Source organism: Grus americana, chromosome 30 (assembly GCF_028858705.1).
Source record: "Grus americana isolate bGruAme1 chromosome 30, bGruAme1.mat, whole genome shotgun sequence".
NCBI classification, from domain to species: Eukaryota; Metazoa; Chordata; class Aves; order Gruiformes; family Gruidae; genus Grus; species Grus americana.
In genome coordinates this window covers 719656-735575 of record NC_072881.1, presented here as the reverse complement: position 1 = coordinate 735575, position 15920 = coordinate 719656, and the positions used below count along the sequence as shown (strand labels likewise).

Genomic DNA, 15920 nt, shown 5'->3' with positions numbered 1-15920 from the left:
ACAGAATTTCTGAAGTTTCTAAGATTTTTTTTTATTTTTTTTTTTCCCCAGCACGAGTAGCCACGTAAATACAGATTTTTTTTCGGTAACATTTGAGTTCTGCAATTAATTTTACAACCCGCTGTCTGCACACACAGAATAATTCAAATACGGGTAGTGCAGAAAATTAAAGTGCCTACAAGTTTAAGATTAATTATTCCTGGGGAAAAAACAAAAAAAAAAAGTTTAAACCAGATTCCTAAAGGGATTTATAGGGGGATTAAAATTTATTATAGAGGATTTATTCATTATATTATATGCTTAATATATTCTATGATTATTATATTATAGGGGATTAATTCATTATATTATATGCTTAATATATTCTATGATTATTATATTATATGCTTAATATATTCTATGGTTATTATATGCTTAATATATTATAGGGGTTAATTCATTATATTGTATGCTTAATAAATTATCATTTAATTTATATTAATTTATATGATTTATTCATATGTTTATTTAGAAATATTTCTATAATTTCTAAATATTTCTATATTTGCATTATATATTTATAATATTTATATTTCTACACAATTTTTTTTTTTTTTTTAAATTCGGATGGGCTTATCCATGTCAGGCATCGCAGATACCCGTTTGTTTTGAAAAGTCCCATAAATGACTGTTTTCATACATAAGGGATTCCAAAGAGGCCAAATTCCAGCATTCCGGGTATCGCCCATTTTATGTGGCCCCACGTTGCCGCATTATCTCCCAGCCAGTGACCGGTGTACTTTCCCGATCCCGCAAAAGTAGACCTTGAAAGAAGGAAGCTTCGTTTTCCAGGAAACAAATCTTCAATGGCTCTGGAAGTTTAAAAAAAATAAAGAAAAAAAAAAGTTTGGCATTAGGCAAAAAATAAAGAAGTTGTGGAGATGAGTTCATTTGTAATAAGGAAAGTTTCTATTAATTTTCATTTATTCATTCACAATTATAAATAAGCTAAGGATACAGACTCCCTTCAGTTTAACCAGGTGTCCATTAACTAAATATTATATATAATTTTTTTTTTTTCACCTTAAAGAATCTTTCCATAAGTTTTTGCCTGCCAATCTTCGTCAAATTCGAACTCCAAATCATAAAGCTCAGCTCTCCTTTCAGTTTCCTCTACTCATAGCGGCATCGCCGAAATCCAACACCAATCGAATTTTGATTCTGAATTCGATTCGAATTTAAGAAAAACGTGATTTTTTTTTTTTTTTGGCCTGCCTAGGTTCAGCCTATTGTGGGAAGACCGCTCATTTCATATTGATCGCCGGGGACTGAAATTACTCGTTTTTCTCTAAAGAGGGGTCACGCGCTCTACTCCGCCCTTTCTCATCAAGTTGGGTGCCTCACCGTTGCGTTGAGAGGGTCATAGAGTATCCATAAAGGTTGTGAACGTCGTATTGTCGCCCCCACTTCTGCACCGCATCCATACAGAGCGTCTTGGAAAACAACAGCCTGTCAACGATATCTGCAGGAAAAATGTTCGGAAGTACTTTTCGATGGCTTTGGAGCAAATTCTTTTTTTTTGAAAAATCAAATCTAATCAATTTAATTAAGGGCGGGGGGGAGGGCAAAGTATTTCTAGTCTTTTCCTTCGCGCACGTTCATGGTATTTGGGGCTTTTTCTCAGTTCGGCGTTTGCGTCATGCAACATTACCGTGGCTTTCCACGTTTATTCATCTTTAATGAAGAACGTTTCCGTCTTTGAAATTCCCGTATCTCACAGCAGTCGATGCAGAAACAGCCCAATAATTCCCCGCCCGCCGCTAAAATGTGCGCAAACGCCGCTTTGCTCACGGGGTGGGATTTAGGAGCCTGACGGTACTTCAGTTTTTCAACTTAAATAAACTTAAATCCAGCTTCAAGATGGATTTCACATGCAAGGAAAGACTCGCCCAAAAAAACTACACCCCAAAATTTCTGCATAATTTCATCTGACCACGTACCAGCAATGCTCAAATTTCTGACCCGGTAAAGAATTTCAATTACACTTCGGCACTGCCCACACCTCTAAAACTGTCGGCATTACAAGAAAATTAATTAAATTGTTATAGCCAATTAAAGCAATAGCAACATTCAGCGATCATTTGGCAAGCAGCAAAAGAAGATGTTCTTTTCTGATGTGCTAAATAAACCGCATCTTCGACCTGGTTGCGGGCATATTTGTACTTTCAGGCAGTAATAATGCTTGCTAAACCCTCCATAAAACCTGTAGTAAAAAAAAAATCCCCTTTATAGCTGATGGGGCGACAGTAATTCATAATTTTGTATTTTTTTTTCCTCCCCAGCTAAAAAACAATGGACTTACGGGGCGTGAAAGGAGGATAGTTTAAGTCGTTCTGCTCACAGCCTTTACTTGAGCCTTGAACAAAGCTGGCTACTTCATTCATATCCTGAAAAATCACAAATTCGACATTTTCGAATTTCAAATTTCCAATAAAGTTCATTCATAACAGCAATTCTTGGGCTTTCAGCCAAATATACCATTACAAACCCGCTTGCAGCAACTATGACTTGAGGACACAAGAAATATCGAAAGAATAATATTCATAAGCTGCTGAACTCCTCATCCAGCAACCAGGACATTGATTTACAAAATAATCAAAGGTGGGGGGGAAATCTTTCTGAATGTCAAAAAGATTATTTTAAGTGGCGATGGTGACACTCCAACCAAACTGGAGAAATTATGTACTATCATTCTTCCCAAATCCTGTGTTATAAACAAAGGTTATTTGTTGTAGCCTGAGAAAAATGACTTTACCGACTTAAAACCCAAAATCCTACAGTGTTTTCGCCTTTTCTCTGCATGGAAACTAATTTCTCCCAAAAAGGCACCATCTATTAACAATAAAAATCCCACAGAGATTTCAGGTTATTCTCAGTAACTCTTCCTTTGTACCGATGCAAACTAAAACCTGACTTGCCGTTAGCCTATTTTTGCAAAAAAAATGAAAATTTCAGGAATCACTTACAATCCAGATCCCATCATAGGGCACTTGGTTATAAAATATTTTGCATTCCTCCACCCACCAGCTGGTGCAGTCCGGGTTGGTAAAGTCTGGGAAGACAGTTCTTCCTGGCCACACCTACGATTAAAAAAGGGAAATAATTAAATTAAACCCTTGATGACCTTACAGAAAAATTAAAATCCTCAGATTTCCTTCAGATTTATGTGAATCGCTCTCTTGGGGAAACATTTGAGTCTAAAACCTCAGGATTATTAGTTTTGCGGGACAGCATTGATGTAGTGATTGGTAGAAGGTTTTTGAGCTGTGAATTGCAAGAGTGAATTATCATTATTAATCAACATTAATTATCATTATTAAAATAATAGAATTGTTATTAATGAATTATCAATTTTAATTAATATTACTTCTATTATTCTTAAATTCACACGCAGGAATAAGGCAGAAAGTGGCGCTTTTTAACGTCTGAGTTCTAAACTCCAAAGTCATTTCTAAAGTAAAAATTATTTTGAAGTGATGCAAATTTTACAATAAACAGCTGCATTTGTGAACTAATTATAAAGACGTTTTCAAAGCAATAAAGCAGGAATCGCTCTCTGATAATTACTGAAAATAAACAGATATTGGCCGCCCGTGTTTCCCAAACCTTCAAAATTGCTCTTTTTTTCCATTTGAAAAATCAAAATGTAAAAAATAAATAAATAAATAAAACCCCAGAAAATATTATGCAATAATATTAATTACCTCTCCAACTAACGGCGTTACTCCATCCGACTCGTTAACCCAAACTTTCTTGCTTTGCCCCCTCTCATAGGCTTGGTAGGGAGAACCGTCAGCCAGAGCCTCTGTGCTAATAGCGGGATCCTAAAAAAATGGAAAAACATGAAAAAAAAAAACCCAACCAAAAAACCACATTCTCTCCATCAATTATTGGTTCTTACCAACAATTACGTAGAACCCGGCAATGACGTGGAAAGATGAGTAACAACAACGTCAGCACCACCACAATGCTAATGCTAATGCTAATGCTAATGCTAATGCTAATGCTAATACTAATACTAATAAATATGTATATATAATATATTAAATATTTATATATATATAAATATATATAAATATATATATATATTTTATATAGATAACTCTTCTCTCCAGCCAGTATCGGTTCTCTACAATGATTACATAGAGCCCAGCAGCTATGCAGCAAGAAGTCTCACGTAACAACGTATATATTAACTATACGTGACATACGTACTAATAATCACGGAGTCATAGAATCATGGAGTCATTAAGGTTGGAAAAGACCTCTAAGATCATCAAGCCCAACCGTCGATCCAACGCCACCACATCTACTAAACCACGTCCCCAAGTGTCACGTCTACATGGTTTTTGAACATCTCCAGGGATGGGGACTCCACCACTTCCCTGGGCAGCCTGGTCCGATGCCTGACCACTCTTTTGGTGAAGAGATTTCTCCTCATCTCCAATCTAAACCTCCCCCGACACAATGTGAGACCGTTTCCTCTTGTCCTATCGCTTGTTACTTGGGAGAAGAGACCAACCCCCACCTCACCACAACCTCCTTTGAGGTAGTCATAGAGGGCAACAAGGTCTCCCCTCAGCCTCCTCTTCTCAAGACTAAAATGATGATGTTATTTAAAATGGAAAAATAAAGAGCTAAGTGCTTACCAGTATAATAATGTATTTTTGCCCGTGGTCATGCATATAAGTTTGAAAACTGGGGAGGTCCTTGAATTTAACTTTGTCATAAGTAAAATCTTTCCTTGCTTCCATGTAGTCGATATCTGTGTACTGAACATCCTGGAGGAAATTTTAAATTAAATTAAATTAAATTTTAATTTAATTTAATTTAATTTTAATTTAATTTAATTTAATTTAATTTAATTTTAATTTTAATTAAAAATTCCCAGAAAAGCAGCTGATGCAATCCACCGGTCAGCTGGATGTGGACACCTAAAGCGTTTTTTTTAAACTGCTATCCATCGTTAAATTGGGAGAGGGAAAAAAAAATTAGCTTCTGATGCTCTTTAATTTCGCAGGGCTCCTGAGAGCGTAAAGTGAATTTGCGCACTGGGTTTGACCTCATTGGTTCGCAGGTTAAGCCAAAGAAACGTGCGCAACACAGAAATAAAAACGTTGAGCTGGAAACTTGAAACCGAAAAATTGTTTCCACAAAAAAGTGAGCGAATGAGATGTGAAATCATTCAGCATTTGATATAGAAAACTGTGCGGACAAGAAAAATGGCCGTAGTTGAAAAGATTTTTTAAAAAAAATAGAAAAATCACATTTTTACTCACATATGGGAGTCCGATTGCTCTGTTTCTGTCCACAACAGCCTTCACCTCATCGAGAGACCCGTAATCGTAGCGGCTGAGTTGAAATCCCAGAGACCAATATGAGGGCAACGCCGGCAATCCGACCAACTGGAAATTAAAACCAAAAATAACAAGCGCCGTCGGCCTCCTCTCTTTGGGTCCGATTCCCTAAATTCTCCAACTCTCTCTCAAACCATTCAACTCGAGTACGATAAAGTGCGTTTCGGGCCATCGCCCGCAGCTGCTTTATTTTTCTATGCCTTTTTTTTTTTTCCCCCAAAAAAAACCAACCTCCAAAACCCAACAAGTGTGAATGATGTAGTGAATGATGTATCCATTGCTACCAATAAAGATTGATATGATATGATATGGTATATGATATGATATGGTATATGATATGCTATCAGATATGATATGATATATGGTATGATATATGCTATGAGATATGATATATGATATGAGATATAATATATGATATGAGATATAATATGAGATATGATATGCTATATGATATATGCTATATGCTATGATATATGCTATATGCTATGATATATGCTATTATATGATATATATTATATTATATTATATTATATTATATTATATGATCTATATGACATGATATGATATGATATGTTACATCCCATTACATTATATTAATGTTATATAAAATTGCCACCTCTGTCTGTTTTCTGGCATCGCGCCCATCGATTTGCTGCCTTACCAAAACAAAACAAAACAAAACAAAAAAAGAAAAAAAAAAGAAAAAAAAAGAAAAAAAAGAAAAAAAAAAAAAGAAGTGCAAGCACTTAGTTTGAATACTATTTTTTAAGCACGTGTTTATACGGCAGTGGTTACACTTGAGCGATGACTCGAGGTAATATCCCAACAGCAATCGCGCTGAGCGGAGGAGTGGAATTGGAAGGAGAGATGAGGTACAGAAAAGGTGCAGAATGAACCGAAAGAAAAAAAACTAAAAAAAAAAAAAATAGTGATGATCTAAGGGGAAATTGCGTAGGAATAAGGGAAACCGCATAAAAATCGTAGAGGTGGAAGGAAAAGAAAAGGGAAAGATGGAAGGGAAGGGAAGGGAAGGGAAGGGAAGGGAAGGGAAGGGAAGGGAAGGGAAGGGAAGGGGAAAGGGAAGAGAGAAAAGGGAAAAGGGAAAAGAAAAAAGAAAAAAGAAAAAAGAAAAAAGAAAAAAGAAAAAAGAAAAAAGAAAAAAGAAAAAAGAAAAAAGAAAAAAGAAAAAAGAAAAAAGGGAGGGAAGAGAGAGAAGAGAAGAGAAGAGAAGAGAAGAGAAGAGAAGAGAAGAGAAGAGAAGAGAAGAGAAGAGAAGAGAAGAGAAGAGAAGAGAAGAGAAGAGAAGAGAAGAGAAGAGAAGGAAAAGAAAAGGAAAGGAAAAAGAAAAGGAAAAAGAAAAGGAAAGGAAAGGAAAGGAGAAAGGAAAGGAGAGGAAAGGAGAGGAAAGGAGAGGAAAAGGAGAGGAAAGGAGAGGAAAGGAGAGGAGGAGAGGAGAGGAGAGGAGAGGAGAGGAGAGGAGAGGAGAGGAGAGGAGAGGAGAGGAGAGGAGAGGAGAGGAGAGGAGAGGAAAGGAAAGGAAAGGAAAGGAAAGGAAAGGAAAGGAAAGGAAAGGAAAGGAAAGGAAAGGAAAGGAAAGGAAAGGAAAGAAAAAAGAAAATCAAAGAAAAGAAAATCAAAGAAAATCAAAGAAAATCAAAGAAAAGAAAATCAAAGAAAAGAAAATCAAAGAAAATCAAAGAAAATCAAAGAAAATCAAAGAAAATCAAAAGAAAAGGAAAAGGAAAGAAAAGGAAAGAAAAGGAAAGAAAAGGAAAGAAAAGGAAAGGAAAAGAAAAGAAAAGAAGAAAAGAAAAGAAAAGAAAAGAAAAGAAAAGAAAAGAAAAGAAAAGAAAAGAAAAGAAAAGAAAAGAAAAGAAAAGAAAAGAAAAGAAAAGAAAAGAAAAGAAAAGAAAAGAAAAGAAAAGAAAAGAAAAGAAAAGAAAAGAAAAGAAAAGAAAAGAAAAGAAAAGAAAAGAAAAGAAAAGAAAAGAAAAGAAAAGAAAAGAAAAGAAAAGAAAAGAAAAGAGAAAAGAGAAAAAAGTTTTAGTCTAAATTTAAAGATTTAAGTTACTAAAGAACTCAATTTAATGCTGTTTAGAATCTTACATATCCTTTCTTTAAGAAGTTGTTGAAACACGTATTTGGCCCCCAAAAGTACATATGGTAATTAGTTGCCATGAAGACCTCAACAGAGGTGTAGACACTTTGCTACCATCAAATCATGTTTTCATAAAATCATCACGGGTCAGGGGCAAACCTTGAGGTATAATTTTGGATTAATAAAATAGCGAAGAGACGTGGAAATAAAAGAAAACTTAAAAAAACCCAAAAAACCCCCCAAAAAAACCCAAAAAACCCCAATGTTCAATGCATAATTTCTCAATTTAAGCCACGGGATGATGGTGGTTGGAGATCATCTACTCAAAGCTCAGCCTTGGTCAAAGAAGAATGACCAAGAGCTGTTTGCCCAGGGCTGTCCTCGGTCATGCTTTGAGCGTCTCCAAGGATGGAAGATCCACCACCTCGGAGTTGGGGTTCATGACCGTACCTTCACGTACTCCTGGACGACTTGCTCAGGGGTGTCTCCCAAGAAGACGTAAAAATCGAGAATTCCGCCAATTGTTCTGTAAGTGGCAGCTGGCGCCGGCTGCAGGGCGAACTCTGCAAGCGAAAAAAAAACCCCACACCGAATCGATTTGGGATATTACCTAAATCTCAAATCACCGTGATGCCGAAACGAAAGATAGAAAAATCGTTTGGGAGAAAAATAGCAAAGAAAAATATTTAAGGAAACCCAAAAACCCCAGTATTGGAGCTTGCAAGACGGGTGGAATGTTCTCCGCTCTTTTTTAATTTTTTTTAATTTTTTTTTTTTTTAATATCCATATTTACATTCCTTTACAGTCCGGAAAGAAAAGAGAAATCCGATGGCGCAACTTCTTAGCGTTAAATTTTCAGTCTTGAGTCGCTTGGCTATCCGTGAAGCGCCCAGCTACGTACGTAGTTATCTAAAGAAAATTCGGGGCATCTATTTCCAAGCGCCGCTCAGTATAAATTCAGCCTCGGATTCCACTATCTTGTACCGAAATGTCCCTGAACGTCAATAAAAATGCGCACGAGGCATATGACGCTGGTCTGGCGGTACAACCTTAGCGCTGCTCGTCCAGGAAACACGAGTAAATGCTTGAAAAAATGGCTGCAGCCACAGATTTTAAGACCAAGAATTCAAATTTGGGATTTTTTTTTTTTTTTTTTGCAAAATCTACATCAGCTCAGCAGGTTGGCAGTGCAGTAGCCCTGCAGATTATTTTTTATATATATATATACACATATAGCAATATTTATGGAGAAGGCATTCTTACCCACAGCATTGCAGATGATTTAAATAACGTATTTCAATTTTTTTGCGGTACTTACGGAGAAGACGCCCTTACCCATGGCATTGCTATTCATCAAGAAAACGCCAAAAGAGGCTCCAGTGTTGTCTTCCAAACACAAGAAGAAGGTATGAACGCCATATAAGTTATCCGTGTTCTTAAAGGAAAACAGAAAAGCTGATTTAAAAAAAAAAAAAAAAAATACAGTGGCCATACGCGCCCTGCGGTATCTCAAGGATATATCACACGTGAGGTTAAACTTCTCAAAAGGAAACAAAAACCAGCAAAAATAAAATTACCAACACTAACCTCGGGGTTTTTTGGGGTTGGTTTTTTTTTAATTATTTCTCTCTTTTATGGGAATGTCTTTAAGTTGCCAGAATCTGTTGAAAGCAGAAATTTGGGGAAACCAACTTTCGGCGGAGCCGTTTGGATGAGAGCCTCCACATACTTATTATTGAAAAGATGAAGATGAGAAATCGTATCTCTTGCAGGGACGGAGAGAAAATCAAGGAGACCTTTTCTATAATAAGCTTTGCTGATAGCGAGGAAAATTCCACTCTCCGGTTCAAAAATCAAAATACATGTATCAGCCCGTAGACAATGCCTCAAAACTTTAAAAGATTTTTTTTTCCTTTTTTTTTTTTTTCTTCGAAAACATTAATTAACTGCAAAGGTCGAGCCGCTCCCCGAATCCCGTGCACATCACTCCTATTTCAGCAAACGATTTCAGGACTTACTCCGAATTCCGCATAAGGATCGGGGCTGCATTAAACAATCTCTGTTTTACGCTCATTTAATTCCAGTATTACCTCAAATCGCGCAAAACAATTTTAAACTGAGTTGGAGATGCTACACTTCTAAATAAGCTGGTTTAGAGGCTCAAATCGAGCGTAAAAAAATTCTTATTATGCCTTCTTCCAGGTTCTACATCACTTTTCTCGCTCTCTAGCATTGATTAGACACCAGAAATTTAATTTTTCTTTTTTTTCTTTTATTTTCTTTGCAAAATTACCCTGTCAAGCGCTTACGCGCTCTACCAAATATTTCCTTTTCCTCGTCGAAATCGATGAATAAGCATGGCGATAAGGTTTGGCTGTCTATTTTCCCCAAAAGCGCACCCCCTCCCCCCCCAAAAAAAAAAAATCATCTGTGGGAATCGCAGAAATTAATGTCAGAAAAAGCAATACGCAAAAAATGAGTATAAACACCGATGACTGATTTTTATATCCCAAATTTTGCGAGTCGATGTGTCAAAAACTCGCGGATTCGGGATCAAACATCTCATTGCAGGTGGAAGAATATGCTTTTTTTTTTATTATTTTTTTAATTTTTTTTTTAAATTTTTTTTAATTTTTTTGGAAAACCAGATGCCCTGGAAATTACGTTGGAAAAAAAGGTGAAACTGTAGAAACAAAATAATTGCAGATGTATTTTGCTTTAGAAAGCAACAGCTGCTAAGGGTAACTTTGCATTATTTTGTAAGATACGATGCCGCAGAAGGAAAAAACGTTGTATCTACCAAATTTTAGGGGGGAAAAAAAAAAACAAGTAAAAAACCCAAAGCCTGTCAGATATTAATGTTCATCAGCTGCTTCGCAGCCAAACCCAACCAATTCAACCCGAAACACTGAGGAAAACCGATTCCAGCGGGACCCTTCTTCGGTAGCATCTCGCGTTTCATGACACTTGGCAAGCGGAAATTAAAAAAAAAAAATTAAAATTAATCGGATAACCTTAAATGCAGCGACTACGACCGGCTTTTAGAATTTACCTGAAAAAGAAAGAAAACGGAAGAAAAGAAATCCTTACTCCCGAAGGTGCCACATCCCTGCTGAACATCGGCCAGGTTTTCCAATTGACGTCATGTCGATATTGCTTATGGACGTGCTCGCCCACGCCGTAGATGTTGCTGCTGGGGAGTTTGATGGAGAGCTGTAAGAACTGCTCGGCATACACCAGCGGGCCGACGGTGGTATCGAACCTGCCGAAATAACGGGGAAAAGCTCAGCTAAAAAAAAAATTGTATTTTATCGCCCCGACGGCATCATTCGACCCAAACGTTGCCCGTTGCAAGAAAAAAATACCGGCTGGTATTTGTTAGTTGGGAAAGGGGGTTTTTCATTAAAAAACAGAAAATGCAAATTTATTTTTTTTTCTCCCCCAAATTAAATAAAAACCTAAGGAAAATTTAAGCAATCTTCTACAGCACCAGTCCAAACAGGTCCCAATTTTTTTCTTTTCCAAATTAAATAAAAACCTAAGGAAAATTTAAGCAATCTTCTAGAGCACCGGTCCAAACAGGTCCCAAATTATTAATTTTTTTCCCCCAAATTAAATAAAACCCTAAGGAAAATTTAAGCGATCTTCTAGAGCGCTGTTTCGAACCCATCAAATTAAATTATTCTCCCCTCCACGTGCCAAATAAATCAGTCTTTCACGCGTTCGCTGATGGTAAATCAGCCATCGGCTGAGTCATCCCTTTTTAATCGATTTCATAAATATTTGCTCCTGGGGCTTCTGCTTTTTGGTGGGTTTCAGCCCAGCTTTGCTTTCGTTAGGTTTGGGGGTTTTGGGGAGTTTTTGTTTTGGTTTTTTTTTAGAAAAACAAAGAGATTAAAATCCTTCAGCACAAAAGTGAATATTTTACTTAAAATTTTCTAAGACCGGCTCAGCGCCGGTTGGTGCCGAATAGTCTCCTGTCGCACACCCGAAGCACAACCTGAGTTGGAGGGCTGAGAACTTCAGGAAGAGCATCATAAATACGACAGGAAAGATGACAGAATCGGTGAATCTTTAAGGTTGGAAAAGACCTCTGAGGTCATCAAGTCCAACCGTCGACCCAACACCACCATGTCCCCATGTGTCACGTCTACACGGTTTTTGAACGGCTCCGGGGATGGGGACTCCACCACCTCTCTGGGCAGCCTGGTCCGATGCCTGACCGCTCTTTCAGTGAAGAAATTTCTCCTCATCTCCAATCTAAACCTCCCCTGGAGCAACTTGAGGCCATTTCCTCTTGTCCTATCGCTTGTTACTTGGGAGAAGAGACCAACCCCCACCTCACCACAACCTCCTTTGAGGCAGTTGTAGAGTGCAATAAGGTCTTCCCTCAGCCTCCTCTTCTCCAGGCTCAACAACCCCAGGTCCCTCAGCCGCTCATAAATTTGTTCTCCAGACCCTTCCCCACTTCCTTGCCCTTCTCTGGACACGCTCCAGCACCTCGATGTCCTCCTTGGAGTAAGAGGTCCAAAAGTGAACACAGCACTCAAGGCTGAGTACAGGGGGACGGTCACTGCCCTGGTCTTGCTGGCCACACCATTGCTGATACAAGCCAGGATGCTGTTGGCCTTCTTGGCCACCTGGACACGCTGCTGGCTCATGGTCAGCCACTGTCAACCAACACCTCCAGGTCCTCTTCCATCAGGCAACTTTCCAGCCACTCTGCCCCAAGCCTGTAGCGTTGCCTGGGGTTGGTGTGACCCAAGCGCAGGACCCATCACTGAGCCTTGTCAAACCTCATCCAGTTGGCCTTGGCCCATCAATCCAACCTGTCCAGATCCCTCTGCAGAGCCTTCCTACCTTCCAGCAGATCAACCGGTGATGCTGGGAAGGATTTCTCATCGTAATTGATGGATGGATGACACAATTCTCCCCAGGACAGAAGAGGGCACAGAGCCAACATGGCAAAACCTAAGCCCCATGAGATAGACCTCCCCACGTCCCAAATTTTCTCTGGAAAGACCCTTTCCATCCTGCTTTGCCATCAAAAGAAGGTGGCAAAGCCCATGAGATAGACTTCCCCATGTCCCAAATTTTCTCTGGAAAGACCCTTCCCACCCTGCTTCGCCATCAAAAGAAGGTGGCAAAGCCCATGAGATAGACCTCCCCATGCCCCAAATTTTCTCTGGAAAGACCCTTCCCATCCTGCTTCGCCATCAAAAGAAGAGAAGCAGCGGTTCACGTGCCCAAGAGGTCACCTAAAGCACCGCGGACCTTCAGAGAAAACAGATGGCGTCATGATTTTAGGGATATAAAGCCCCAAATTTACTCACAAAACTTTGTCATTGCTTGCTCTGGTCACCTTGATGCCAAAGGGATTTTGCTGGACAGAAACTTTATATTTTAAATTGGAGGCTGCTGGACCGCTGAAAGATGTCACGTGCTCATGGGGAACTTCAAATCTTTGCGTTTTAGGATCGGTGAGCTGCAAATGTTTAAAGAACGAAATAGGTAATTTAGAAATTCGTGCCTAATTAATTTCGGCCTCTTCATTTGAGGAGATACAAGGAGGATTTCCCGTTATTGCTTGATCTGAGGGTATTTTTCCCATGGGAAATAGGCAGAATTCTGCACAATTCATTTGTAGGCGTTGCCCAGCGGTTCTTCGGCGTGTCTACGTGTTCTACCTCGGCTGGGTGGAACCAAACCCAGCCTGACTTCCAGGTTTTTTTGGCAGGAGAACATGTGGCGCCCTCCAGCCCCAAGAGAACTTCAGAAAGAAGAAGAGGAAAGAAAAAGAAAAAAAAAGAAAAAAAAAAGAAGAAAAAAAGAAGGCAAAAAGAAAAAAGAAGGAAAAAAAAGAAGGCAAAAAGAAAAAAAGAAGGTAAAAATTAAAAAGGGAAAAAGAAAAAAGGGGAAAAAGAAAAAAGAAGGAAAAAAGAAAAAAGAAGGGAAAAATAAAAAAGAAGGGAAAATAAAAAAGAAGGAAAAAAGAGAAAAGAAGGAAAGAAGAAAAAAGGAGGAAAAAGAGAAAAAAGAAAAAAGTAAAGAGAAAAAAGAAAAAGAAAAAAGATAAAGGAAAGGAAAAAGGGAAAAAGGAAAAAAGGAAAAAAGGAAAAAGGGAAAAAGAAAAAAGGAAAAAGGGAAAAGGAAAAAGAAAAAAGGAAAAAGGGAAAAGAAAAAATAAAAAATAAAAAACAAGAAAAACCCCAACAAAATAAGAATAAAAATAAAATAAATCAAAAATCAAAAACTTAAAATTTAAAAATTAAACATTAAAAATTTAATTAAAAATTAAAAAGTAATAAAAATAAAAATTAAAAAAAAAAAACAAACATAAGCCTCAGAAGTCCTGTCCGGCCCCCAAATCCATGGATTTTGGCGTATCGCCTTACACACTGAGCACTGAATTTTTCCATAAAATGCAAAGCTCATTGGAAGCGCTAACGCTTTCTGCCGAACCAATCGCGAGACAGACCGTAAATCAACGTATTTGGCCCCAAATCATTTCCCAATGAAGAGGGGGCGGGAAAAAAAAAATTTGAATGAAGATAAAATCTGATCTTTTTAAGGGTATTTCGCAATTTTTTCATGCACGGATCTCGCCGATATCTTGCGGCTACCGAGGTGAAGAACTGACCTTGAAGCGAAAGCGATTTGGGGTCTGGTGCTCCGCCGTAAGCAGGACGGTGTCGACGTCGTTCCCGAAGAGCGAAGGCGAGGAGAGGCGAGTCAGGGTGGCTTGAAAGCCTAGGGGGGGGGAAGTGAAATGATATGAATAAAAAATAAAAATCAAGTAAAATCAAGTAAAATAAAATAAAATAAAATAAAATAAAATAAAATAAAATAAAATAAAATAATAAAATAAAATAAAATAAAGTAAAATAAAATAAAATAAAATAAAATAAAATAGAAATGAAACAAAATGAAATGAAATTAATAAAAAATAAAAATAAAGTAAAATAAAAATAAAATTAAATTAAATTAAAATGAAATGAAATGAAAATAAATGAAATGAAATGAAATGAATAAAAAATAAAAATAAAAAAATAAAATAAAATAAAATAAAGTTAAATTAAATTAAATTAAAATAAAATAAAATAAAATAAAATAAAATAGAAATGAAATGAAATGAATAAAAAATAAAAATAAAGTAAAATAAAAACTAAATTAAAATTAAATTAAAATAAAATAAAATAAATAAAATTTAAGTGAAATGAAATGAAGAAATGAAATGAAACTAAATTAAATTAATAAAAAAAAGTACAATAAAATAAATTTACCTAAAATAAAATAATAAATAAGAAAATAAAATAAGAAAATAAGATAAAGTAAAATAAAATAAAGATAAAGTAAAATAAAATAAAATAAAATAAAATAAAATAAAATAATAAAATAAAATATCAAATCGATGTGATTGCCCTGACCTGCGTGCAGCCAGCTTACCCTCCGGCGTGGTGCGCACCTCCCCCTCCACTCTGTACCCGTGCTGGGAGGAGAAGAAGCACCAGGGCACCTGGGTGTCACCCTGGGGGCTCCAGCAGCACCCGCGGAGGGCGCAGAGGTTCTGCTTCCAACAAAGCAATGGCAAGAGAAATAATACACACTCAGAATGGACTATAATAATAATAATAATAATAATAATAATAATAATAACAACAACAACAACAACAACAAACAACAACAACAACAACAAACAACAACAACCACCAACTAAAAATTAAGAATAATAATAGAATAATAAAAATTAAGAATCGAATAAAATAAGAATAGAATAATAATAATAGAATAAAATAATAAAAATTAAGAATCAAATAAGAAGGATAGAAGAATAATAAGAATAGAATAAAATAATAAAAATTAAGAATAGGATAAAATAATAAAAATTAAGAATAGAATAGAATAAGTAGAATAATAATAATAATAGAATAAAATAATAAAAATTAAGAATGGAATAAAATAATAAGAATAGAATAAGAATAAGAATAGAATAAAATAATAAAAATTAGGACTAGAATAAAATAAGACAACTAGAATAATAATAATAGAATAAAATAATAATAAAAATTAAGAATCAAATAAAATAATAAAAATTCAGAATTGAATAGAGTAACATATAACATGTTTTATATATAGGTATGTATATATATTACGCTATGCTATACTAAAATGTATACAGACATTATATTACGCTGTGCTATGCTATATTATACTAGACTGTATACATACATTATATTCGGCTATGCTATGCTATATTACACTATAATATATACATACATTATACTATGCTATGCTATACTATAATGTATACATACATTATATTATGCTATGCTATACTATATTATACTATAATATATGCATACATTACATTATGCTATGCTATATTATACTATAATATATACATGCATTATATTATGCTATGCTA

At 36.2% G+C, this 15920-nt stretch overlaps 1 protein-coding gene across 2 annotated transcripts in view; it reads right to left on the bottom strand.

Moving 5' to 3' along the window:
• Window positions 1–15920, bottom strand: part of LOC129197953 (maltase-glucoamylase-like) — a 52595-nt gene that overhangs the window by 32810 nt on the left and 3865 nt on the right. The window contains exons 3-15 of one of the 2 annotated variants that reach the window (XM_054806787.1): window positions 14942–15065; window positions 14136–14245; window positions 12829–12980; window positions 10586–10757; window positions 8831–8930; window positions 7945–8057; window positions 5319–5444; window positions 4689–4820; window positions 3744–3863; window positions 3006–3119; window positions 2342–2426; window positions 1384–1501; window positions 680–851 (exon numbers count right to left, since the gene is read on the bottom strand). In XM_054806787.1, the coding sequence (XP_054662762.1) occupies window positions 680–851; window positions 1384–1501; window positions 2342–2426; window positions 3006–3119; window positions 3744–3863; window positions 4689–4820; window positions 5319–5444; window positions 7945–8057; window positions 8831–8930; window positions 10586–10757; window positions 12829–12980; window positions 14136–14245; window positions 14942–15065 (1638 nt within the window). The remainder of the gene's footprint in view (window positions 1–679; window positions 852–1383; window positions 1502–2341; window positions 2427–3005; window positions 3120–3743; window positions 3864–4688; window positions 4821–5318; window positions 5445–7944; window positions 8058–8830; window positions 8931–10585; window positions 10758–12828; window positions 12981–14135; window positions 14246–14941; window positions 15066–15920) is intronic. The other variant, XM_054806788.1, reaches the window with a different exon arrangement.